General features: G+C 33.4%; 1 protein-coding gene across 27 annotated transcripts in view; it reads right to left on the bottom strand.

The window, feature by feature from the left end:
• LOC129269699 (uncharacterized) overlaps nucleotides 1–24,710 on the bottom strand; it is a 181,306-nt gene that overhangs the window by 22,135 nt on the left and 134,461 nt on the right. For all 27 annotated transcript variants that reach the window (XM_064105260.1, XM_064105258.1, XM_064105259.1 and 24 more), the window contains 42 exons: nucleotides 24,283–24,396; nucleotides 23,523–23,636; nucleotides 22,550–22,660; nucleotides 22,134–22,247; nucleotides 21,537–21,647; nucleotides 21,166–21,279; nucleotides 20,694–20,804; nucleotides 20,364–20,477; nucleotides 19,644–19,754; nucleotides 19,141–19,254; nucleotides 18,247–18,357; nucleotides 17,960–18,070; nucleotides 17,543–17,659; nucleotides 16,986–17,096; nucleotides 16,233–16,346; nucleotides 15,466–15,579; nucleotides 14,861–14,974; nucleotides 14,240–14,350; nucleotides 13,674–13,787; nucleotides 13,226–13,336; nucleotides 12,729–12,845; nucleotides 12,221–12,331; nucleotides 11,597–11,710; nucleotides 10,917–11,027; nucleotides 10,358–10,471; nucleotides 9,824–9,934; nucleotides 9,135–9,248; nucleotides 8,356–8,466; nucleotides 7,925–8,035; nucleotides 7,458–7,574; nucleotides 6,834–6,944; nucleotides 6,173–6,289; nucleotides 5,647–5,760; nucleotides 5,124–5,237; nucleotides 4,466–4,579; nucleotides 3,758–3,871; nucleotides 3,254–3,367; nucleotides 2,555–2,668; nucleotides 2,079–2,192; nucleotides 1,449–1,562; nucleotides 826–939; nucleotides 91–204 (listed from right to left, as the gene is read on the bottom strand). In XM_064105260.1, the coding sequence (XP_063961330.1) occupies nucleotides 91–204; nucleotides 826–939; nucleotides 1,449–1,562; nucleotides 2,079–2,192; nucleotides 2,555–2,668; nucleotides 3,254–3,367; nucleotides 3,758–3,871; nucleotides 4,466–4,579; nucleotides 5,124–5,237; nucleotides 5,647–5,760; nucleotides 6,173–6,289; nucleotides 6,834–6,944; nucleotides 7,458–7,574; nucleotides 7,925–8,035; nucleotides 8,356–8,466; nucleotides 9,135–9,248; nucleotides 9,824–9,934; nucleotides 10,358–10,471; nucleotides 10,917–11,027; nucleotides 11,597–11,710; nucleotides 12,221–12,331; nucleotides 12,729–12,845; nucleotides 13,226–13,336; nucleotides 13,674–13,787; nucleotides 14,240–14,350; nucleotides 14,861–14,974; nucleotides 15,466–15,579; nucleotides 16,233–16,346; nucleotides 16,986–17,096; nucleotides 17,543–17,659; nucleotides 17,960–18,070; nucleotides 18,247–18,357; nucleotides 19,141–19,254; nucleotides 19,644–19,754; nucleotides 20,364–20,477; nucleotides 20,694–20,804; nucleotides 21,166–21,279; nucleotides 21,537–21,647; nucleotides 22,134–22,247; nucleotides 22,550–22,660; nucleotides 23,523–23,636; nucleotides 24,283–24,396 (4,755 nt within the window). The remainder of the gene's footprint in view (nucleotides 1–90; nucleotides 205–825; nucleotides 940–1,448; nucleotides 1,563–2,078; nucleotides 2,193–2,554; nucleotides 2,669–3,253; nucleotides 3,368–3,757; nucleotides 3,872–4,465; nucleotides 4,580–5,123; nucleotides 5,238–5,646; nucleotides 5,761–6,172; nucleotides 6,290–6,833; nucleotides 6,945–7,457; nucleotides 7,575–7,924; nucleotides 8,036–8,355; nucleotides 8,467–9,134; nucleotides 9,249–9,823; nucleotides 9,935–10,357; nucleotides 10,472–10,916; nucleotides 11,028–11,596; nucleotides 11,711–12,220; nucleotides 12,332–12,728; nucleotides 12,846–13,225; nucleotides 13,337–13,673; nucleotides 13,788–14,239; nucleotides 14,351–14,860; nucleotides 14,975–15,465; nucleotides 15,580–16,232; nucleotides 16,347–16,985; nucleotides 17,097–17,542; nucleotides 17,660–17,959; nucleotides 18,071–18,246; nucleotides 18,358–19,140; nucleotides 19,255–19,643; nucleotides 19,755–20,363; nucleotides 20,478–20,693; nucleotides 20,805–21,165; nucleotides 21,280–21,536; nucleotides 21,648–22,133; nucleotides 22,248–22,549; nucleotides 22,661–23,522; nucleotides 23,637–24,282; nucleotides 24,397–24,710) is intronic.

Raw genomic sequence — 24,710 nt, 5'->3', positions numbered from 1 at the left:
TTTATGATGGTAATCTTTAATTTTACAAGAGGTGATAAATTACATCATTTCTGCTGCCACCTTACTACAGGGTAACAAAACATTCCTTACCAGTCTCGCAATTAGGTCCTGTATATCCTGCTACACAAGTACACATATAACCATTGACTTCATCCATACAGGTACCTCCATTTAGGCAAGGGCTACTATCACATTCATCGATATCTAGACAGGAAAAAAATACATAGAAAAACATTATAACAACCGGGACCCCATTGCAATAAAATTTACTCTGATCATAGCTTTGCCATCCAATGGTAACTATACACCACAGCCAATCAAAAGCAAGCATTTCATGAAAGCTATTACTGGATGGCAGAGTTACTGTAATATCAACTTTTTATGCAACAGGGCCCTGATTTATTTTATGTCTCGCTATTGAAAGCATCTATTATTACTATAACTGTAATTGTTGATATCTGTATAGCTCTTAGCTTAAAATTATTACCAATCTCATCCATTTTTTAAGCCAAAATGTCAAACAATACCACACAAGTGTAGGTTAGCCAGAAATTAAACATGCAAAAGTCTTATGTTTGTGTCGTTTCCCCTCTTGTATGATATATTAAATTAGATTTGAATTTCCTACAGATAACTGATAAAGAATGAATTAAGCTTTTTGGATAGAAAACGCCATGATCAGCATATTGCCCCTCGAAAAGGTCGTATTTCACCATGGGCCAAACAATGAATTGGTATTCAAGAAAATTGAAATAAAAATCCCTGATAAGTGCACAAACTGAAAAAATAAGCCTTTAAACATGTTGCACCTTTGTTTGCACTTACCTGTTTCACAGTTTGTTCCTTCATACCCATCTGGACAAGTGCAATTATATGAAGTCCTGAAGTTGTTGCACGTTGCCCCATTCTGGCAAGGGTCTGATTCACAAACATCTTGCTCTAAAGTTTGAAATAAAAAAGATAATTGTATCCATGAAGCTTACAATATAAAGTGCACAAGGACAATAGGTAAAACATATTTTCTATACATTGACTGAAAAATTTGTTGGTTGAAAACATTACAGAAATACAGGTCTCAAAATTTTGTGATATTGCATTGATATCCAATGCATAAAGTGTTTTTTCAATTCCATGTACTTAATATAAAGAAATATTTCAATACCAAGAAAGAATGATATTTTTTTTTTTTTGGGGGGGGGGGGGGTGGGTGGTGGAAGAGGGATTGAGCCCTGGCTCTTGGATGCCCACTTATCTGTACCTCAACTCTTGATAACACAATTATTTGTACCTATAATTATGTTCCATTGTTCTTTTGATTTCATGGTTTGTTGGCTGAATTAATAATAATATAGTGATAATAAACAAGACATCTTGACATGCCACTGACTGCAAATGATGTAAAAATATTTTGGTAAGGCAAGTTGATAGAATAAACCTGAAATACTCACCCATAACACAAAGTATGCCTTCATAACCTGGCTCACAAATACAAGTAAATGATCCAACCATATTCATACAGGTGGCGCCATTCTGGCATGGATCACTCAGACAATTGTCTGTAACTGTACGAGAGAGAGAGGGAAATAGAGAGGGAGTCAGAGATTGAGAGGGAGTCAGGGTATGATGAAGATACAGGATTGACGTAGAAAAGTTGTACCAAAAATAATTCAGCATTAAAAAACTACAGATTTGATAGCACAGATGGAAATTACCATTTAAATCAGTGAGAAGTATGTATATCTTCAAATGAAAATTAATATATGATGATTATCAAAGTGTTTATCAAAATGAATGTAATGCATTGCAATAAACAACACCTCAAGTAGCATTAGTAGCAAGTTTTAAGAAGATGAAATCCAATAGCACTTAAATAAAAGTTTGATCTGCATATTTCATCAGAAATTCCAGTCCGCTTCTTTTGTCTCCCGTTTCATCCATTTCAACGAGGAATGTGGAAAAGTTGCTGTTCAGCTCTAGAACATCACTTTGACATTAATAGGTCACCTATCCAAAGCAAGGTTTCTTATGAAAAGACTGAAGGTGACAGTCAAATGGATTGAACCACACCAATTTCATACCTGATTCACAATGCACTCCTTCGTAACCAACAGGACAATCACAGGTGTAATTGGTTATCATGTTGTTACATGTCGCACCATTCTCACAGGGATTAGAGTCACATGGGTTCAGCTCTGTGAAAGAAAATTTGGACATGGCTTACCATACATCTTCAAAATATGCCATATTTATGGTAGGTATCCTATATGATAAATACCCTACAGCGTCATTGTTCACCATCAAGCGTAGGTTTCTGAATAATAATTATAATAATATGCATCATTTATTTACATAGCACTTCATATGATGTTCTAAACGCTGTATACTATTGCCCTGGTTTTTTTTATTACAGCTACCTTGATAAAGAGCCCAAGCATGCAAAGAATCACATTTGACCATGGACAAATTTGCTACACCTGGGTGGAGAGTGGCGTATATAAAGTTTATAAGCAAGAGCTGATCAAGTTTCCGGGTTAAGGTATGAACAACTCCATACCTATTTCACAGTTGATGCCTGCATACCCTGGTGGGCAGGTACAATTGTAGAAAGAGTTGAACTCATTACAGCTGGCTCCATTCAGACAAGGATCAGATTCGCATGCAAACAATCCTATTCAACAATAAAAAATACAAAACTGTCTAAATTAAGTAGGGAAGGGGGGGCATGACTATTAAAAGTGCAAAGATGGGATTTTATTCTACACTGATATTTGAGCAAATGGTAAATCCAAATTCAATATACAATCCTGTGTGACCCTTGTATGACTCTCCCTGCCATTACAGTTAACTGCACTTCAGTAGCCAGCTTCAAGGCTGAGGTGCAGAAAATCCAATTGCGCTAAGACTGCGCATATTTCTTATTTTTTTTATTTTTTTATTTTTTTTCTACAAGTACGATGATACACCAACCTGGTGGACTGTACTTAAACGGATGATGATGATGATGACAATGTCACACAAAAATTGATTATTTTTGCTTTTTTTTTTAAATACATATAACTTTTTGTTCATGTTATTCAGATAGTGATTATATTTCACCCTAATTGGTCTGATTAACTGATTGTGAATTAGTAATTAATGAACCTGACAAAATGATAATTAAAATGTTCTATGCACTGTGTCAAACCTCAAGGCACAAATTATGATAAATTTCGTAGAAAAATGTAAGATTAAAAGTAAATTCAAGATATCATACTTGTTTCACAGTTGATTCCGGTCCATCCTGGAGCACAGATACATGTGTAATTGGTGATATTATTGACACAGGTTGCTCCATTCATACACATGTCAGGATCACAAGCATCAATATCTAAAAAGAAGCAAAACACACGAATCAGACATTCAAATCACATGACATTTTCATTTATAATACCCACATGTTCAGGAAAAAATATGATGTGACAATAAAAACCATGTCCTTGTCATTTAGTAATACATTGTCAAACAGCAGAGCTATTACTCTAGTACTTTCGAAGAAAAAGAATCTGCATTGGTCATTAACATATTGACGGACATTAATGGATATATTACTAAGTAAGTAAACCTGTGCGCTGTAAAACATTGGTAAAAAATGCCCTCTAAAATATTATTATTAAAAAAAAAGATGGCCACTATTCTCATAATTTCAATAGAGTTAGACTGTGATCCAAGTTAAATTTGATTTCAGAATAAAGACTTATTAGATGACCAAAATTCTTACCAATCTCACAGTTTCTGCCATCATATCCAGGAGGACAGGTACAGTTGTAAGAGGTATATAAGTTATTACATGTCGCTCCATTCTGACAAGGGTCCGGGTCACACTCATCAAGTTCTAGTTAGAAGATGAAACATGAAAGAATATGATAAGAGATAAATCTTACTTGGATTGAAACCACCTAGACAATTATTTTTTCTCCATTAAAATTGCAAATCAAAAGTCACATCAAAAGTGAAATTCATTAATTTGGAAAATTTCTGCAGAGAAAACAAGGTTTAAGGTTATTGTTTCATGATTACCCTCAGATATACTGCTACACAGTTAATATTGTTAAAAAATGGTGATTATTTGTATGCTAAGTAAGACCTATAAATATGATTGTACAAAAATAAACTCAAGTGACCAAGTGGTCTCTGTACTAAACATGTGGGAATGTGGAAAATCAAGGACAGAATGCAAACACAACAAATGGAAATCATTTTCCAAATTTCAAGAAAATTAAGTAATTTTCATCTCCATATCTTGTATAATTAAGATTAGTATTGTTGTAATGAAACTGGATAGTTCAAGTAACAGATTACAGAACCCCATAACATATGGCTTTGCTACTGAGTGTGGGTCTGATTTCTCTGATTAGTTGCATTATTGTGTATGATCAGCCCCTGAGGACAATGTCACAGGGTTCAGATAATAACTTGTAGGCTTTACCTGTCTCGCAGTTGTCCCCTGTAAACTCAACCGGGCATGTACAGGTGTAGAATGTGATGAAATCATTGCAGGTAGCACCATTAAGACAACCATTATCATCACATGCATTTTGTACTGTAAAGAAGAAAGTAGATACACCAGTAGTATCCCATATCGAGTCATTCTTCACATAAGGTCACATGATGAAATTCGCTAAATACTGAATATTGAGGAGTTTTGACCAGTGTTTGCAGATTGAATTGAGCTTATTTCATTGCAGCCATAGGCCTCATTGCAATTTTATTCATACACATGAAATAACTATAAAAAACGCATATACATAGACAATCATGTTATAAAAAAACATGTGAGTAAATGTTAAGGTATGATATCTTTCAAATGATAATAAAAAATAATGCGTAGTGCAATAACCAAGTATGGTCACTGTTCAACAATTAAAGTAGTGAAAGCCCCACCCTCTAAAAAGGGAAATATATGGCACAATAAGTCCAACATATTTTTAAACATTTACATATATTTCAAACTTTATGTGTGTGTTCTCAATAGAGCAAATAAATAAAATTGGTGAAGCCAATGGCAATAAGGTACTTCCAATTTAGAAAGGGATTCCTGTAATGGAGATCAGTGTGCCGTACAAATGAAGAAAAATGTAACTAACCATTTTCACAGTCCATTCCAAAGTATCCTGGTGGGCATGAGCAGTTGTATGAGTTCAGGATGTTTGTACAGTTAGCTCCATTCTGACAAGGATCACTACCACAAGCATTGAACTCTGCAAAGGAATATATTTTATGAATATGTATTTTAAATAAATATATCACTGTTTTGGTTTCTGTGAAACCTATAGGGTTTTTTTATAAGTGCAATACAAATATAAATGAAAATTTATGAGAAGTCTATGAATAATAAAATCCTATGTGGTCATATTCTGGACTTGGGTTTGATTCAAACTGTGGTGTGAGGTTGAGCTGTAGAATTGAAACTAAATTCATTAATAACTGTCTGGGAAAAGCTAATATTGTTGTTTTATACACTTAAAGAATAGGAGAACACAGTTAACATAAGACACTGATATTTTTGGCTTCCAAAAGTTTAGCACAGAGTTAGACAATGTTCTTTAGTTAAAATGGATTATTAAAGGAATATGAGCCCAAGTCATTAAATGATATATATGTCATTACCTTCAGTGCAGTTGACTCCCTTCCAGCCTGGTGCACATGTACAGTTATAATCTCCCAATACATTGGTACAACTAGCTCCATTCTCACAGGGGCTTGGATCACAACCATCAAGTTCTGAGAAAATCAGAAAAAAATAATTAATTTTCTTAAAAATACCACAATAATTAAAAGGCTTCTGTAAAAGTGTATTTCAAAAGAACAAGCATACTGACAACAGCTTTTAGGTTTGTACTAATCACCAAGCTGTTTATAGAAAGTTAAACTGAAGTGATTCATCTGACATGCACTTTAGTAAAAATTTTAAGCCCTTTTAAATAATTTATGTGACCAGGGACCCATTGCAGGAAATCGATCAAATGCTACAAAAAAAGCGCAACAAGATTTTAACCAAAGATAGGCATGTAGAGCGACTTGCATTTAATTTATTTTGTGTTGAAATGCAATCCTTTTCCCAGTACATAAACGCGTGAAAATTTACAAAGGGAAACAATAAACTGTTTAATAGAATCTGATGAAACTAACTCACCGGTTTCACAGAAATCCCCAACAAATCCTTGAGGGCATGTACATGTGTATGTGTTGTCTAGATTCTGGGTACAAGTTGCTCCATTCTGACAAGGGTCACTTGAACATCCAGAGTAGGCTGTATTAAATTAAATTCAAAGTCAATTTAATTTCCAACAGAATATAAAGTATAATACAAATTGTTCTCACACATTCATAACGATCATTCACAATAGGAATCATTTACAATACGAAACATTTACAAATACAAATGAAAATATGCATATCATGTTTGGAATATTTGATAACAGGCAAGACAAATGGGCTTAAGAATGTGCTAGAGCTTTAATGAAGATAGGAACAAACTATTGAACAGATTAAAAAACGACATTCCGCTCAACTTACTTGTTGGGAGAAGCGGAATGAATACTAATGACAAATTTTTTCCATTTAATTCTGAATGAAAATACTGAGATAATTGTTAACATAACCATTCAGTGGAGTGTAAAATCACAGAAATTCAAAAATCCTGCTAGCTGAAAAAACATTGGAAGAAAATGTAATCACTAACGATCCGTATGGAATCATATCATCATGAAATTGCATCTCAATACTATTTAATCTACACTGTCCACTAATCTAAGAATACAAAGAATGAGAACGAAACCAATCCCATGACTTACTTTCACAGTCCATACCAGTGAAGCCCATAGGGCAATCACATGTGTATGACGTCCTGAAGTTGGTACAGTTTGCTCCATTCTGGCATGGATCCGGGTCACATAGGTTGATTTCTGGAAATGAATGGTAATATTCATACAATAAAAAAGATATTGATAAAGGTATGTTGACGTATTCATTTTACCACTGATGTGGAGTTGAACATCAGCTTTCAAGATTCTAACGTCACCTCATATATTTTTATTGAACCCAAGTTCAAGATATCAGTTATCTTAGAAGTTGATTCCCTAACATAGTAACATAGTTTTAAAGTGTTTTGGTCTTTCATTTTTATATGTATATCTGACACAATTCTGGAACATGTCAACTTCAAAGCCCAAGAAAATGGGCAAATGGGAAGTCAGAGGCTGAAAATATGCGTATCGCAGAATTAATTGTCCATTAGTAAAGACAAACTTTTAATGAAAATATAGACACAACAGTTGAAGTGCCTCTCCCTTTGACCAAAAATCATGATTGTTCAATTAGCATGAACTATTCAACCATTTCTATTCAATGATATCAATGATATAAAATTCATCTAATTTAAAAGCAAATAAACTCTGTAGAATTTGACATTTACTGACCTGTTTCACAGAGGATTCCTTGATAACCAGGAAGACAGTCACACGTATAAGTATTGTTGGTTTGTTGGGTACACATTCCTCCATTCATGCAAGGGTTGCTGTCACAGCCTACATAGTCTGTACATATTGAAGAGAATAGGATGATATCACTTACATTGAAAAAAAAAAGGGTTACAGAAGATATTTATGGAGTTCCAATCACTTCAAAAATATGCAGAAACACTTTATTCTTTTATGTCCACCATCTTTAAGTACAAATGAATGTCAAATACCTAGCTAAGACTTGGCACATGCATACGGGAGGTCAACAGTATGAATTTAAAACATAAATTTTGAATCGATTGGTGCTAAAAATAATACTATGTGAAAAATAAATTAGACAGATAGAGATGGAATGTCTCACTTTCAATGTGACCTCAATACTGTAGTTGAGAGCCAACTCTAAGATAAATCAAATAAGACCATACCTTCACACAATACTCCAGAGAATCCTTCTGGGCAAACGCAAGTGTAAGAGGAGTTGGAGTTTGTACAGGTTGCTCCATTCTGACAAGGGTCACTATCACAACCAGCATAATCTGTACAAATATGGTATAAATTGTTAAGAAAAATGGCATTAAGAACAAAGAACATGCTTAAAGATTGATACTATTGCCTTTAACATTGTCGAATTGTTATCAAATTATTTTTTTTACTTCTTCCTTAATCTCCTCTCAACTATCAAAACCAAAAGAAGGAATGCTATACAAAATACGGAGACAATGAAATATATATGTCCCTATTGCTATCCCTCAGTAGGAAGGATTCAATTCAGTAAGCATGAAGCTAGTCTGATATCATTGAATTAAAACGTGCACATTTTCATGAAGGAAACGAGTGACAGAAATTGTTTCATTACCTTGACAGTTTTCACCTACAAAGCCCATAGCACATGTACAGTTATAAGATGTCCTGAAGTTTGAGCATGTGGCACCATTCAAACATGGGTCAGGATCACAAAGGTTTATTTCTAGAAGGAATGAAAAAAGAATAATCAAGCAAGGATAATTTAATTTTGTGTTTCTTTTCATTAAGCTTTAAATTCTAAATTAGAAACTATGTATTCTTTTGAGAATCAGAGAATCACAGGTATTTGAAGGTTTGGTACATTAAAATATGACAGTGCAGATATATTAACAAGGAGGAAATAAATGTAGAGAATACATGAGAAAATTTTAATACTTTTCATAGGCATGATTATAATCCTGGTAGATGACGGGTTCAGAAGAGGCTGTGAACTGGTTGGTGAAGGCAAATGGTTAATTTGATATGGGCAAATGTAAAGGAGGGATGACGGGAATGTTTTGAGTGAGAGGTATGAGTGGTTCCAGGAGGGGACAGCCGAAGAAGACATGGAAGGATGAAAAGGAGAGGAGGATGGTTGGTTTGATGATGGAGAATGCACTTAGTTGTACAAAGTGGTGGCAGTGGCTAACGGTTGCTACCGCTAGTGTGAGGTGAATCCAGCCAACCTCTTTCAACAGGAAAAAAAAAGATTTATAACTTTGGACTACTGGCTCGTTGATAAACAAACATTAAACCACCTCGTAGCTTTATTGTTTGAATGATGTGATGTACATCTTATTCTAATTTGAAAGACATTAAAATGAAAACGAGTTATGACTGCAAGACACTCACCCTCTTCACACAGCACACCTTGGTATCCCGGTGGACAGATACAGGTGTATGAATCATTGCCTTGCTGACAGGTAGCTCCATTCTGGCAAGGGTCACTGTCACATCCAGAATACACTACAGACACAATCATCAATAGGACATGTCATTGGCTTTAATTATCTCAATCTTATAGTTACTACACCGCTTCTATGTGGCATATTATGCGGACAAAATTTTCATGGTGACAGGTGCTCATCATTGTGATGACTTACACCATGAGTACACCGATGGATGTTATCAAATTGCCAGTTAAAAACCTTAATGAAATAGGATGGTCCTCATGCACAATATTCACTGTTCTGGAATTGGAAGAGGAAACCAATACACAGAATAAGCATGGGGTCAGCAAATGATACTTTCTATATTGCATTTCAAATTCATACAAAGTGGGTAAATTCATGGAAGGTTTGAATGGAATCATATCAAGCATAAGAAATGATACAAGTACTATTGTTCACGGGTAGGAATACCCAATTTTGTTTAATCATGTCCTGCGTTTGAGCACTAAGCAAAGTGAGATAGTATAATACAATAAAATAATTTCCATCATTCTTTGATATGAACTGCTTTCATATAGAACATTAATCAAACAATTAAAAGCAAGCTGGACTGGATTAAATCTACATCTGAATTCAGAACATTGAGCTTACCTTCACAATTCATTCCTGTGAAACCAGTAGGGCAATCACAGGTATAAGAAGTCTGGAAGTTTGTACATGTAGCTCCATTCTGACAAGGATCAGGGTCACACAGATCGATTGCTGAAAAGAAATAAAAAAATCGAATACAATAAAGACATATGCTCACTGCTTACAAAGTCATTCAAGATATTTCTTGATTGAAGCAATTTTGATGGATGAAACTTATGAACATAACTAAAAGTATGAAAATTCCTGTTTAAACTAGCCTCTAAACATCAAAACTATATAAATTGTGTTATGTTGCAAAACATCCAGACCATGTAAAATCAAATAGAATATTTTACAATTTATTCATAATTCTTGCTATCAGGACAAATTTTAACTGTCTGTGACACTTACATTCGTTGGGTTCATTATTGAACTCAATTTTTCACACTGTAATAATAATCTTTGTTCTTTGTAATCCTATATATATATATATATATATACATGAACTCTTGACATGTAGTATTTGGGATACAAAACAGAACAAAATATTTTTACCTATCTCACACATTGAACCAGTGAATCCGGCAGGGCATGCACACATGTAGGTATTGTTGAACTCAGCACAGGTAGCTCCATTCTGGCAAGGGTTGCTCACACAACCAATATAATCTAAAAAGAAAAAAACAACATCAATATCAGAATAGCAACTAGGTGTATGTTCGATTTCATCTACATATGTGTTTTCAAACATCATCCTGTATTCAACAAAACTAATGAACCAATACCTGGACAAGAATTAAAATCATCATTTCAAATTAGTGGATCATACATTAAAAATGGCTAAAGACAAACCTGATATTTAGATTAAAGTAAAACTTACTTATGTTTATCACGGGTAAGAGTGAATAGCATTAGACTTATGACATGTCAGCACACCATTGCATTGCCTCACCAAGAAGAAGACCAAGAAATCAATATTCATTACATTTTCAAGCGAAAAATGCATAATTCCTTCATATTACTTCATAATGATTATCCGCCGAGAGTAGATAATCTTTGAGCAAATTCTGATGACTGGCAGGTTTGTTGAAAGAAAGCAAAGATAATTACAAACCTTGACAGTTGACCCCAGTGAATCCAGGTAGACATTCACATGTATATGAGATCCTGAAGTTGGTACATGTGGCCATGTTCTCACATGGGTTAGGATCACATAGATTCACCTCTGCAAACAAGATTAAGTAAAGTTAAACATTAAGTTAAACGTAGGACCCAAGATCTCTCACTTTAGTATCTCCATTGTATCATCTAACAAAAAAAATATTCTCAAAGTGAAATAAATTTAATTACTCTATCAATAAACAATCTAGCCATGTACATTAGTATGACACCAACTCCCACTACTGGGTGTATTCTAAAAAACCCTTTATACTCTATATATTGCCCCATTTGCATCAAATCAAGACGATCATCAAAGTCATGTACCCACTGGATTGAAAAAAGTGGATGACGTAGTGGTACTTAGCAAGGTGCGTGGCTAAAAATCAATGCCTCCTAATCCTTAAAATGTTCAAATAAAGCCTTTACAGGTAAGGTAAATTGGCACCTGTCAGGAATTTTTTCCTTGAAATGCTAAAGAAAGAGTAATAATATGCAGCACCAAGGGCATTTATATTAAGCAATATATACATGTCTCATTTTATTATCATTGTTTTTATTACTATCATCATTAATTTCATTATCATTATTAATGTCATTGTTGTCATTATAATTATTATCATTATAATTACAAACCTTCTTCACAGTTGGTTCCCCTATATCCTGGTGCACACTGGCAGATGTAGAAATCGTTGGCTTGGATACATGTACCTTCATTCTGACATGGGTTACTATCACAGCCAGAATATACTATTAAAAAGATTTACACAAAATTGATAGAAGTTTGTTATTATTATTTTAAATGGCATCATTACCCACTGTGCATAAGGTAATTCATTAATATTTCAGATATAATAAGGTTGAATTTTGAGAACTTGAATTCAAACATGCAATATGAGCTCAGGCTTTCAAAACAAATGAAATAGAATAGGCGGTAATAACAGTTTAATTCATTTTCTATTTGTTTTACCTTATAAAAGCACCTTGGTTACAAAACGAGGATCATTGTCATATAATATCTTTGACATTTCTATAACTAATTTATCAAATTGTGATATCAATATTTTTAAGATTCAAGATTTATTTATAACCACATATACAGAGTAAAAAATATCAGAAAGTCAGATTCAATATGAAATATGGTAAGGACCAAAAAAAAAGGTTAGGGACTTGTAGGTATGGCCCATAAAACTGAAGTAGACTATGTATCACTTGTATCTCTACCTTACAAGGACATCATAACATATCATAAAATCATACCTTCACAGTTGGTACCAGTATATCCCTCAGGACAGGTGCAGTTATATGAAGTTCTGAAGTTAGAACAAGTAGCTCCATTCTGGCAGGGGTCTGATTCACACAGGTCAATTTCTGTATAACAAGATAGTGTGATCGAAAAATGGGGTGAAGATCACAAATCCATTTAAAATCTATATAGAAAGTAAATAACAACTAATTCAAAGACATAATCTGAGATATAAATGTTAGTTATCTGTAGGATGATCTTAGAAAATTGATAAGATAAAAAGTAATACTGCATATCATGTGCACATGCATATAGAAAGACTATGATTAAAGAGATGGCTACATCAATTTCTGTAAGTTAAAATCAATTTTTCTTGGATATAATTGCCCCTTAAAGCTGGGGTGAACCTTTCATTCATGGGCAAGCTAAAGACATCGTAATCTATAATTCTGATGTAAAAAAAAATCAACAAAGTAATTTTCTAGCTAAAGTAGATTAAAGTTCTTTTTAAAACAATCGTACCTTGTTCACAGAACTCTCCTTCATAGCCAGGTGGACAAGTACATGTAAAGGTATCGTCTATATTCTCTGTACAGTTAGCTCCATTTTGACACGGATTACTAGAACATCCATTATACACTGTATAGGGGGACATGTTAATATAATTCAATGGATTATAATTGCAATTATGGTTTAATATTTATGTTCATAAAAATTATGTAAGCTTTGTAAATATAACAAGAGGCTAGACAACAAATTCTGATATTCCAGAAGTTACTGATATCAACCTGAAAACAAAATCAGTATGGCCTTCAACTTCTATTGGACACAAATAAGTCTTGTTAAAACATGTATCATAGCAAAAATCTGTTTACAGAGAAATGTCTTCACTTAAATCTAAATTAGTCAGTAACATGCACAGTAAGGATTACAAGCAGTATAACATATCTCATTATACATATGATTACAGTAAAATGATCTATGAAACATCTTTTCAAAGAAGTATCATTATAACCTACCTTCACAATTGTCCCCTGTGAATGCCGGAGGACAAGAGCAGTTGTATGAGGTCTGGAAGTTTGTGCAGGTGGCTCCATTCAAACATGGATCCGATTCACACAGGTCAGTTTCTAGAAAAAGAGAAAAGGGGTCATTTATCCTGCATGTGGCTACATTTCAGCTTCGATATCGCTCATATTAAAAAAAATATCTGCTGTTGCCGACACTTTCTTCATGGTCATGAATATAGGAAAAAAATAAATCATATTTTCTACTAATACACAAATGAAAAGGCTCAATCAGTTATGAAGACCGACTTCCATTGAAACTATGTGAAGAATGATAATTATGGCAATATCATGACATGATTTACAAGAAAAAATATGACTATGGCATATTATATTGGTATATTCACTTCCATATAACTTCCACTAAAAAAATCATTGAGGTAAATGAAGAGGCACACACCATTGTCACAGAGAACTCCTTCATATCCTGGTACACATACACAAATGTAGGAGTCATTCCCTTCCATGCATGAAGCTCCATTCTGACAAGGATTGCTTGCACAACCAGCATACACTGAAATAGTAAATTAGCAGTGTGGGTTATTGTACTTGAACTTGAACTGCAAAGTGTGTATGTAGGTAAGTTTGTATTTGTAGTACAGAGACTGAAGACAGTCTATAATCATTGATGGATTCATTGATTTTATTTCTGCATTCACAGGCATTAGACATATAGAAGACAACATATAGAACACTTATTTATAACAAAACAAGAAAATAATTGTAATATAAGCATTGAAAATACGTACAAAATATATCAATACATTTTTCATTTAAACAGAAAATAAGTATAAAAATATCAACAAAATTGATTTTTTCATTTAAACAGGACAATTTAAAGGAATGCAGGAGAGTGACATCGTGAGTAATCAGAGTAGCATTAGACAGATTAATTGATACATTCACTCAAAATTAACAATGACCCAATTGGAGATGAGAGACTATGGATTATTTGGACATAGTTACCTTCACATGTCTGTCCCTGGTAGCCAGTAGGACAAGCACAGTCAAATGATGTCCTGAAGTTGGTACAGTTAGCTCCATTCAAACACGGATCAGGATCACACAGGTTTATTTCTGTAGGAAAAGGTTTCATAATATCATAACAAATTTGCAATAACAGTTAGTAGCTACTGAAATCAATCAATATCATTGGCTGATAATGGACTTGTTGTAGGGATTGTGCATTTGTAATGACAAATCTTTATGAAAGAGGACCGAGATCTTTGCCCATTAAGAATTGTCAATTTGCCATATGCATATATCATGAACCATCCTGTTTCTGAAGCAAATGGGTTAAAACAAGAAGCCCAGTCTGACTGGATGCTGACATTGCACTGAAATATCTGTTTGCACAAAGATGACAAGTTCATCATTGCAAGCGATAGATAATGATTATGTGTTTTAATAAGGTTTTCTACAAATCAATATATTGAAAAGAGTTTAAAACTCTGTCTTTACCATTAAACTTTCCATATATCTGACTTTCCTTTGAATTCCTGATCAATACCTATAAACATTGTAATCTTAGACATCAATATAAATGACTTTTTTTTCTACAATAATAATCATTTTTGTGTGACATACCGTTTTCACAATCTATGCCTTCATAACCTGGAGGACAGGAGCAGTTGTATGAGCTGAGGATGTTTGTACAATTAGCTCCATTTTGACAGGGATCACTACCACAAGCATTGAACTCTGAAAATATAAAATACATAAAAGTACACGAGCTATCACATAATGATTTGGACAGTTTTGGATCATATCTAAAAAAAAATGAGGAAACATACCATGGATTTATCAGCTGTCTTAAATAAAGCCTTATGAATTAACTGTCAATGCATTGTTTAAAAAAAAACCCACAAAACATGATGAGTGATTTATATAATTTGTGAGAATCAGCATGCCATACTAAAAAAAATATAAATTCATTAGAATTATACCGACTCTTTGACCACCTGGCAGCATAATTCAAACAACTATAGGTCCAGTATAGTGCAAGAAAGTAAAAATAACCCCCATACTTTCATGGCTGGACTATAACACAATGAATGCAAAAGAGAACATGGGAATATCATATGGAAGAACAGTACAGTCTAATGTCATATCAAATGAGAAAATAATAATTTTTCCTTAATTATCAGAAGTATACAGTCATTAATGGACAAGGTGCATTTGTCATTATATACCTTCAGTGCAGTTGACTCCCTTCCATCCTGGTGCACATGTACAGTTATAATCTCCCAAGACATTGGTACAACTGGCTCCATTCTCACAGGGGCTTGGATCACAACCATCAAGTTCTGAGAAAAATCAGAAAAAATACCAATGACATTAAAAATGTAACATATATATGTTTCTTGGAGCACAAGTGAAACCTAGAAAATATGAAAGACCACATATAAAGTAAAAGTAAAAAATAATTAATCTTGGATTACCTAATTGGTAAGGCTTATTAAGTATTTTGAACAAATCTACAGTGGAAGCCTCAATAGAGATAGATGGGAAATAACAAAATATCATTACAAAGAGCTTCTGCAACCAAGTAATGAATATGTCCTACAATCTAAATGATGAATAGAGAATAGTTTGGTGTGCCATGATGAACCGTTCCCATGGAACTTGATAAAAATCCCTTAGTTCTGATAAAAATTTTAAAATCATTAAACAGTGTAGTGTAACATAAAGTGATGCGATTCATATTTATAAGTATTTGCAACTTTAGAACATGACTTGCCATAGGCTAATAGTTATGCTAAATAGTACAATTGATTGTAATTTTACAGGGCACAGATCCGATGATTCAGGGATTGAAAAGGTGCCACATAACAATTCCAAATATACATACAATTCTTACTGCTTCCAAATAACTGTGACATCTACAGCTAAAAGTCATACAAACTACTAGTACTTGAGAAAGATTAAACATGGGTCAAGGCTCTTCATCATTGCTTACCAGTTTCACACAGTGTTCCTGCATATCCCATCGGACACGAGCAGAAATACGTATCATTCTGTTGATTGCAGGTCGCGCCATTCAGACAGGGGTCGCTATCACATGCAGAATAAACTGTGAAAGAAAGATCAACATGAAATTATCATTACTCAAGCTGACCATCACAAGGCATACTACAGCAGATACCAACAGTGAAAATAAAGTTCAATATCCTTTGTTTTACTCCTTTGTAAGTTGTATTTCTTCTTATCAAAGAGCACACCTGACATATCCATTATAACAGTTATATCTATTTAATTGTGATATATTTGCTCTCAATCCAACAGATACAGGCATTTTATATGGGTATCTAATATACAAATGTCATGTTCACCTCACGTTAATTTGCCATACTACCTGTACTAATCAGAAACCATTATTTCTTTGCATTTTATGCATCCCCAACCTACAGATGCACAAGTTTTTTCTGGAAATGTTGTCATCGAGTGCCAAGTTCAAGAAATAATTTTATTCCATCTCATCTAAAAAAATGTTAAAAGATGGGATGGGAGTTGCTGCAACCCTCTTTGGCATTCAATGATTAAAGGGATAGAGCCTCATCGATCTGGCACTGCACAGTGGCTGCCGGGCCCATAATCAATTGGGCAAAGCAAATTTTCAGAGTGTTTCATTTCACGTCTATTTCGAACAATACAATATGGATTTTAATTTTTTCGTTTTCATCTATTGTAAAGTTTAATAAGTCCCCATTACCTTCACAGTTGATACCGGAATATCCTTCAGGGCAGGAACAATTATACGAGGTTCTGAAGTTAGAGCAGTTGGCTCCATTCTGACATGGATCAGGGTCGCAAAGGTTGATTTCTATAGAACAAGGCAAGATAAGGGAATTCATGCAAAACAATCTTCAAATGGCATAAGCAGACAAGAATCAAAAGATATCACATATTCTGCATGTTGAGTATGTCACATGAGCTTTGTTGGAACTGCCATGCCATCAAGCACATTATTGTTGCAAATATACAATGTTGGATGAAACATAATTGATATATACAATTTATGGGGTTTCACCATTTTAGTTGCAATTCTTTTAGCATGACTCAATGTATTTGGTTCACTATATCATCTACTTCTGGGATCCATAATTATTTTCATTAAATGCAGTATGTTACATTTGGACAAGTTTTGGATCATTTACGAATGCAAAAATAAAAAATAAAACAAACACATATACAACCTGACACAGAACAATGAATGACATCATATCTCCTTACAAAATATACCTAATATGAAATTTTCATATTTTTTACCATTCTGACACAGGCCCCCTGTGTAGCCTGGTGCACACATGCATTTATAGGTGTTATTAGAAAGCTGAGCACATGAAGCACCATTCATACAAGGAGAACTAAGACAGGCAGTAAAATCTGGAAATAAAAAGACAAACAGGTAGAAAATTTGAATTATGTTATCAACAAAAGGAAAAATATATCAATATCTAAGTGGTCCTCTTGAATTGTGAAGAAAGAGTAATTTACCATCATCCAATATTAAGAATGCGATAAAATCTATTGAAAAATTTAAAGCAAATAATCCTGAAATAGAGTGCTGTCGAAAGCTGTAAGGTATTTTAAAGAACTGATTATCCAGAAAACCCTCTTACCACCATTGGGAAATACTATTGAATTATTAATTTTTTTATATCTTCAAACAATGATTGAACTTACTCTCGCAGAACTCGCCATCAAAACCATCAGCACAGATACACTGGTAGGTGTCATTAAGCTGCATGCAGGTTGCATCATTCTGGCATGGATTGCTACTACACCCATCATAAACTGAAATATAAAAACATAAATCAAGATATATATCATAACTCATGCATGATTAATTTCATTATTATTGAATAGATGTGTGGTTTTTTTTCATTATATTCTCTTAGGTTGGTCAAGAAAATATAAAGTTGGCTAGTTCTAAATTTTGTAATAGAAAAAAAAAGGAACGTTAAATTTACCTTCACAGTTGCTACCAGTATATCCCTCAGGACAAGTACAGTTATATGATAACCTGAAGTTAGAACAAGTAGCTCCATTTTGACAAGGATCAGGGTCACACAGGTTGATTTCTGTATAGAACAAAAAAACACTTATAGCAATTCTGACAAAAAATATTGAAAACTGTATGTTGTTTCTCATTTCTTTTGTGATGTTAAATGTGAAGGGAACTAAATTCTCCACAATTACTATTACTTGCTGAAATCACAAGCAGTGCAACTTCATTCAACTACTTCTTATAGTTATTATATAATTTCAAGTTATATCCATTGCAACGTCATGATAAATAGCATTCTATAGCATAATTAGTGGCAAATGCTGATTAATCTGTTGAAAATTTCATTAATAATCCGTTTATAATATAATACTTCAGCTTTGTATTAATTGATAACTGATTTTTTTATTTATTGCACTGGCTTTTAATTAATTAGTATTTCCTTTTGAGCGATTTGTGGCAAATAATGATTAATCTATTTACTACGATCAACAGATTAATAAATAAACTCTCTTCAATTTATTAAACTTTAATCGCCTTTTCTATTTATCTGATCTATCTATATCGCCCCAACATTGTTATATCAATTATTTTTCTTAAGTCTACGAGGTCTAATGCATGTATTATTTTGAATTTGTATTTTCTTTTTTATATATATGTGAACCATTTGTAAAAACATTTTTCAATCCATTGGCTGCGAAACGTGTATGATTGTTTTTTTTGAATAAATATACCATGAATATACATCCCACATTGTTTATTAATGTTATAATGATGCAGGTAAAATCTTTGGCATAATGTGACAAATAATGCATATTCTAATCTGACATTTTTTTTTCATGGGATGTTCTGTACATACCTTCTTCACAAAGCCTACCCTGGTATCCTGGTAGACAAATGCATGTAAAGTTATGAGAATATTGAAAACAACCAGCTCCATTCATGCAAGGGTCACTGCTACAGCCTTCATAAACTGTAGAGAAAATAATTTTTAGAAAACGATTTTCAGCGAGGAATTAATATGGATAAGCAAATAAAAGATAAATCATCTGTTAAAGATAAGTAAATGTATATTTCACTCCAAGAACGTAATTGTTAACTTTGTACAAATCTAAGTAAGGATTGACTGCCCCACTGACCCTGAAAATATAAAAATCTGAGATATCTTTACTTTTTAAAATGAATACAGGTAGTTTATGCATAACCCATTTATTGACACTCATTCTCAAAAGTAAAGGGTATTCTTACATAAGATTGATAACTTCTGTCATGATTTTCTCAAACAATGTGTAAACTAGTCGTGACTTAGGCACAACATTTTTCACTTATTGTCATGTTGTGGAGCCAAGCTTGGAGACTTACTTTGGCAGGCGTGACCGCCATATCCTTCAGGGCATGTACAGGTATATGAAGTCCCGAAATTGTTACAAGTAGCTCCATTATCACAGGGGTCAGAGATACACAGGTCGATTTCTAAAAAAGATAAACAATGAAAATTAAGATGGTAGTGAATTCATTTATAGTCATTTGAGCTTTAAGATTTCAATCTGAGTAATTACATGCATGTCTGGACTGAAGCAAGTTTTTATTTTAAATATAATTATGCAATGTAATTTGTTTGTAGAGCTTATTAACCCTACCAGACCCTGTCAGCTCGAGCTAAGGCCAGGTAATAAAAATGATAAATGGGGTTTTAATCCTCTGGAAAAAATTCAAAACAAATAACGACTATCATTATTATCATCATCATCATCTCATCACAACAATTGCAGAAGATCTTGATATATATCGAATTGACTTTCCTTTCCTGTATTTAAAGAATGCAACCAGACTGCACCAGATATTAGTTGGTAGACGCATAAGTGCTCCAAAAGGAGATTCTATTCAAACACTTTCTTGACTAGACTAGAGCAATGTCTGACAACTTTGCTATAATAACCAATCAAGTTGCACTATTTTAGAAGCTTGTAACAGGAACCTGCCATTGAAATGCATGCATGTTTTATAAAATAAGGCACATCAACTCCCCAATGATGTCTTATACGATGAGATTGCAAATTTTAAAACGATAAATTTACCAACCTGTTTCACACATAACACCAGTGTACCCAGCAGGACAAGTGCATGTGTAGGTATTGTTTGTTTCCACACAGGTAGCTCCATTCTGACAAGGATCACTGTCACAACCAATGTAATCTAAACATTACAAGGAAAAGAGAAATCCAGATAAATAATCATATCATGCTTGCACGTTGATTGAATAATGAAATCAAAATAAAGATACATAATATTCACTGAACATGTATGTAATCTGTTTCACTCTTCCATTTATAAGAGGAAAATGCAAATTGTTCAATCTCTTTTTTTTTCAAAGATAACACAAGAACTCTAAAGATTAAACAATATACTGACCTTGGCAGTTAACCCCAGTGAATCCAGGTTGACAGTCACATGTATATGAGATCCTGAAGTTGGTGCATACAGCCATGTTCTCACATGGGTTAGGATCACATAGATTCACCTCTGTAATGTGTAAGAGAGTTCATATTATGTAAAGAAGAAAGCTATGGCTATGACCTTACAAAGGAAGGGTATATTTTCAGTTCCGGCATACAACACCTTACATAATTTTTTTAAAATACCCTTGTTTCAAATAAATTTTCCCTCTATATACAGATTCTCAGTTATTAATGACACAAATGGTTAATTGCACAGGGTAAAGAAATATAAATTCATTTTCCTACAGCAAAAGTACTTCAGAATAATCAAATATTAATATCTATCATACGTTTAGGAGGATGAACTAGATCTCATGAATATCATTATCGAAAAGACTTTAAAAAATGTTTTCAAAAAATTTATTTAAGATATTTAACAATCTCACCTTGTTCACAGTTCATTCCGTGGTAGCCTGGCGCACACTGGCAGATGTAGAAATTGTTCGCTTGGAGACATGTACCACCATTCTGACAAGGGTTACTGCTACATCCAGCATAAACTACAAAAATAAAATAAACACAAGACACCCACTATGATAAACTTCAAAAATTTTGATTTGACACAATTACCAGCATTGGGAAGTGTGAATCATGAAATGCACAGTACTATCTGTGAATTTTTTTTTGAATCATTCGTAATTTGTTGATTATAAACATAAAGATATATCTTCTTAAGCGAATGAATTCCATTGACTTGCAATTCTTCTCATGACTATGGATAGCAAAAGAGAAAATGCTCTGTTACCAGCAGACTTACTTTCACAGTTGACACCACCATATCCTTCAGGGCATGTACAGGTATATGAAGTCCTGAAGTTATTACACGTAGCTCCATTCTGACAGGGATCGGAGACACACAGGTCGATTTCTAAAACAACAAAAACGAAAGAGGAAAATGTATGGAACACTCCTATTTGTGACTTGAATCAGTACCAGCAGCTGGAAGAACAGATGATATTCAGCTTAAGCCAAGTACATGTACTTGCAACAGATGATTTAATGAGAAAGTAATAATCGTTACCATATCATTGTACATCTAGATCTGGTACATTTGTAAAAACACCTTACTGTAATCATGATATCTAAGTTGAAAAAATAATTGCACTGAAGACCATTACCACAGAAAAGCACAATTGGGGCAGCGTATTCTATTACTAAGAAACAGACATGGCACCTGGCTTGATGGCATGCTTATTCTGTAAGTACACATTTTTTTACCAGAATCACACATGGCACATTATTTAAAAGTACAAACACTCGGGTGGTAAGCTGATTGGATTCTGTTTGAACTCATTTTCAGATTGTTGTAAGTGGCATTTATGTGTAAGGTACAAATTTAATCGAAAATGTTTACCTGTTTCACAGTTTGTCCCTTCATATCCATCCGGACATTGGCATGTGTACGTACTGTTGTCTTGTGTGCAGTTAGCTCCATTCTGACATGGGTCGCTATCACAACCAGAATACACTGAAAAAAAAATCAATACAATGAATTGTTAACTTATCAAATAAATTTTCATTCTTTAATATAATTTTTTACCTCTGAGTACATTTGGGTTCATTTAAAATGGTCTACTCTTTTGAATTCCACAAGAAATACAAGAAATAATTACAATGTCAATACAAGATATGAAAAACTCATATCCCTAAAAGTAAATTTTTATATTCATCTCATAAAATATGTATAGATAAAACGTTATGAATCCAATTGAGAGTTGTATTCTTAAAAAAAAAAGCATATTGATGAAAGATTTAAGAGACCTGAATTACCTTCACAGTTATCGCCAATAAAGCCCATCGGACAGGTGCAGTTATATGAGGTCTGGAAGTTCATACAAGTAGCACTATTCTGACAAGGATTTGGTTCACATAAATTGGTGGCTATACAGAATGAAGATATAGAAATTAAAAGACAAGTTATTCTACCAATAAATATGTTGGAAAATATATGGACATGGATTATGACATATTTTCCATTTATAAAGCAAATCAACTGTTAAGTAGATCAAATTGCTCATCGTCTCCTAAATAAGACTTGGAACAGGAATACATTGTTCAAGAAAGCACAAAGAAAGAAGGCTTTTAATTTAAAACAGGAAGAAATTTTGACTTATAGGCCAAACTGGTCTATTCAAAGAACATCACTTTTGGTACTAACTTGACACTAAGAACGAAGATTCAGATAAAAAGAATAAGCAAGAAATGAATCAAGTGCCTACTTAAATTAAAATGTGAACTACCTAAGTGTGTGAAAATGTGACTGAGAAATAGAAGCTCTCTGTGGTTAGAAAGGAAAATAAATAATCATGACACATTTGTGCAGCAACATGCCTGCCAGGTTACCTGTTCAGAAAAAAAAATCAAGAAATCAGTTTTATATTCACTTTGAAGCAAATTGTTATCTTTCATCAAGATAAAAAACATTTATACAACAGGTTTTCATCTCGAATTGAGTATACATTCATTTACCAAAATTTACCGGCACTATCATTAATATGTTCTATCAATAACCAAAAATGCAACAATTGTTGTATACCTTGTGATGAAATAAATCTGTAGTCTAATACAAGATGTAATTACAACAAGAAATCAATCAACAAATAATCTTTATGCATTACACAATTAAACATCATGAATTTATAAATAAACTTTATTTACTCTTCAAACAGCAAAATAAGCACAGAAATTCCAACCAATATAATTACATATTAAAGATGTAATTTAGCTAAGCAAACATGCATACCTATATCGCAATTAACTCCTTCCCATCCAGGTGCACAGAGGCACATGTAACTGTTGATCATTTCAACACAGGTACCATTATTCTGACATGGCATGCTGGCACACTCGATAAGTTCTATTGATAAAGAAGACAAAACAAAATACAAAGTAAGTTTATTCACAGTCTTTGGAAAAAATACATGTTTTTTATTTTTTTTGGGGGGGTAATATGATTTATGACACATTTAAGCAGCTGGAATAGAGAACAATTAATATACATCGATGAGGTAATGTTGGTGAATACTGTGATGTTGACCAAATACTAATTCAAATCATTAAAGACAACAGAATTAAAGTTGGTAGTCAGTATTTTCTTTCCCAAGATTGTACATGTGATTCATTATGAGGCAGAATTTCAAAGGATATATACCCCCAATATTGATTTCAAAAGATTCCAATAATTTATAATAATAATAATAACAATAATAATATGCATTTATATAGTGCCATCTATCTAGAAATATTCTATTCCGAGGATCGATATTATTACACCGGCTTTAGCTCGAGCTGCCTTTCAGCGCTCATGCATTCAAGGAATTAATCCTGCCGAATACCCATTCACCTCACCTGGGTTGAGTGCAGCACAATGTGGATAAATTTCCTGCTGAAAGAAGGAAATTACGCCATTGCTGGGATTTGAACCCACGGCCCTCTGTTTCAAAGTCAGAAGACTTATCCACTGGGCCACAACGCTCCACACAATTAATAGAAAGAACATTTACCTGTTTCACAGTTAATACCAGTCCATCCACTAGCACATACACACTGATATCCATTGATTAGATCTTCACATGTTCCTCCATTCTGACAAGGGACACTCAAACATTCAAGTACCTCTGAAGTAGATTGTAGGCAAAGGAAACAAATTAGGCAGTGAAAAATAAAATCTTTCACAAACATGTTCTATTTCTCATAAAAATTATACAAGTCACTTTAATATTTATTATACAAAATTAGGAAAGTAAATAAAAGTAATAGAGACCTAAGGTAATTGTATTCAAGCAATTCATATAATAATCATTTGCTAGCTTATAGAAAACAGTTGATGGCATTTCTACTTCAATTAAGATTTAGACCTATTGTCAAATTCAATCATATTGCCATACAGCTGTAGTGCAGAATACTAATCAAATGACAACTATGGCATTTC

The sequence above is a fragment of the Lytechinus pictus genome, chromosome 10 (genome assembly GCF_037042905.1).
Source record: "Lytechinus pictus isolate F3 Inbred chromosome 10, Lp3.0, whole genome shotgun sequence".
NCBI lineage: Eukaryota > Metazoa > Echinodermata > Echinoidea > Temnopleuroida > Toxopneustidae > Lytechinus > Lytechinus pictus.
The sequence above is the reverse complement of the archived record's forward strand: the minus strand, read 5'-3'. Positions and strand labels throughout refer to the sequence as shown.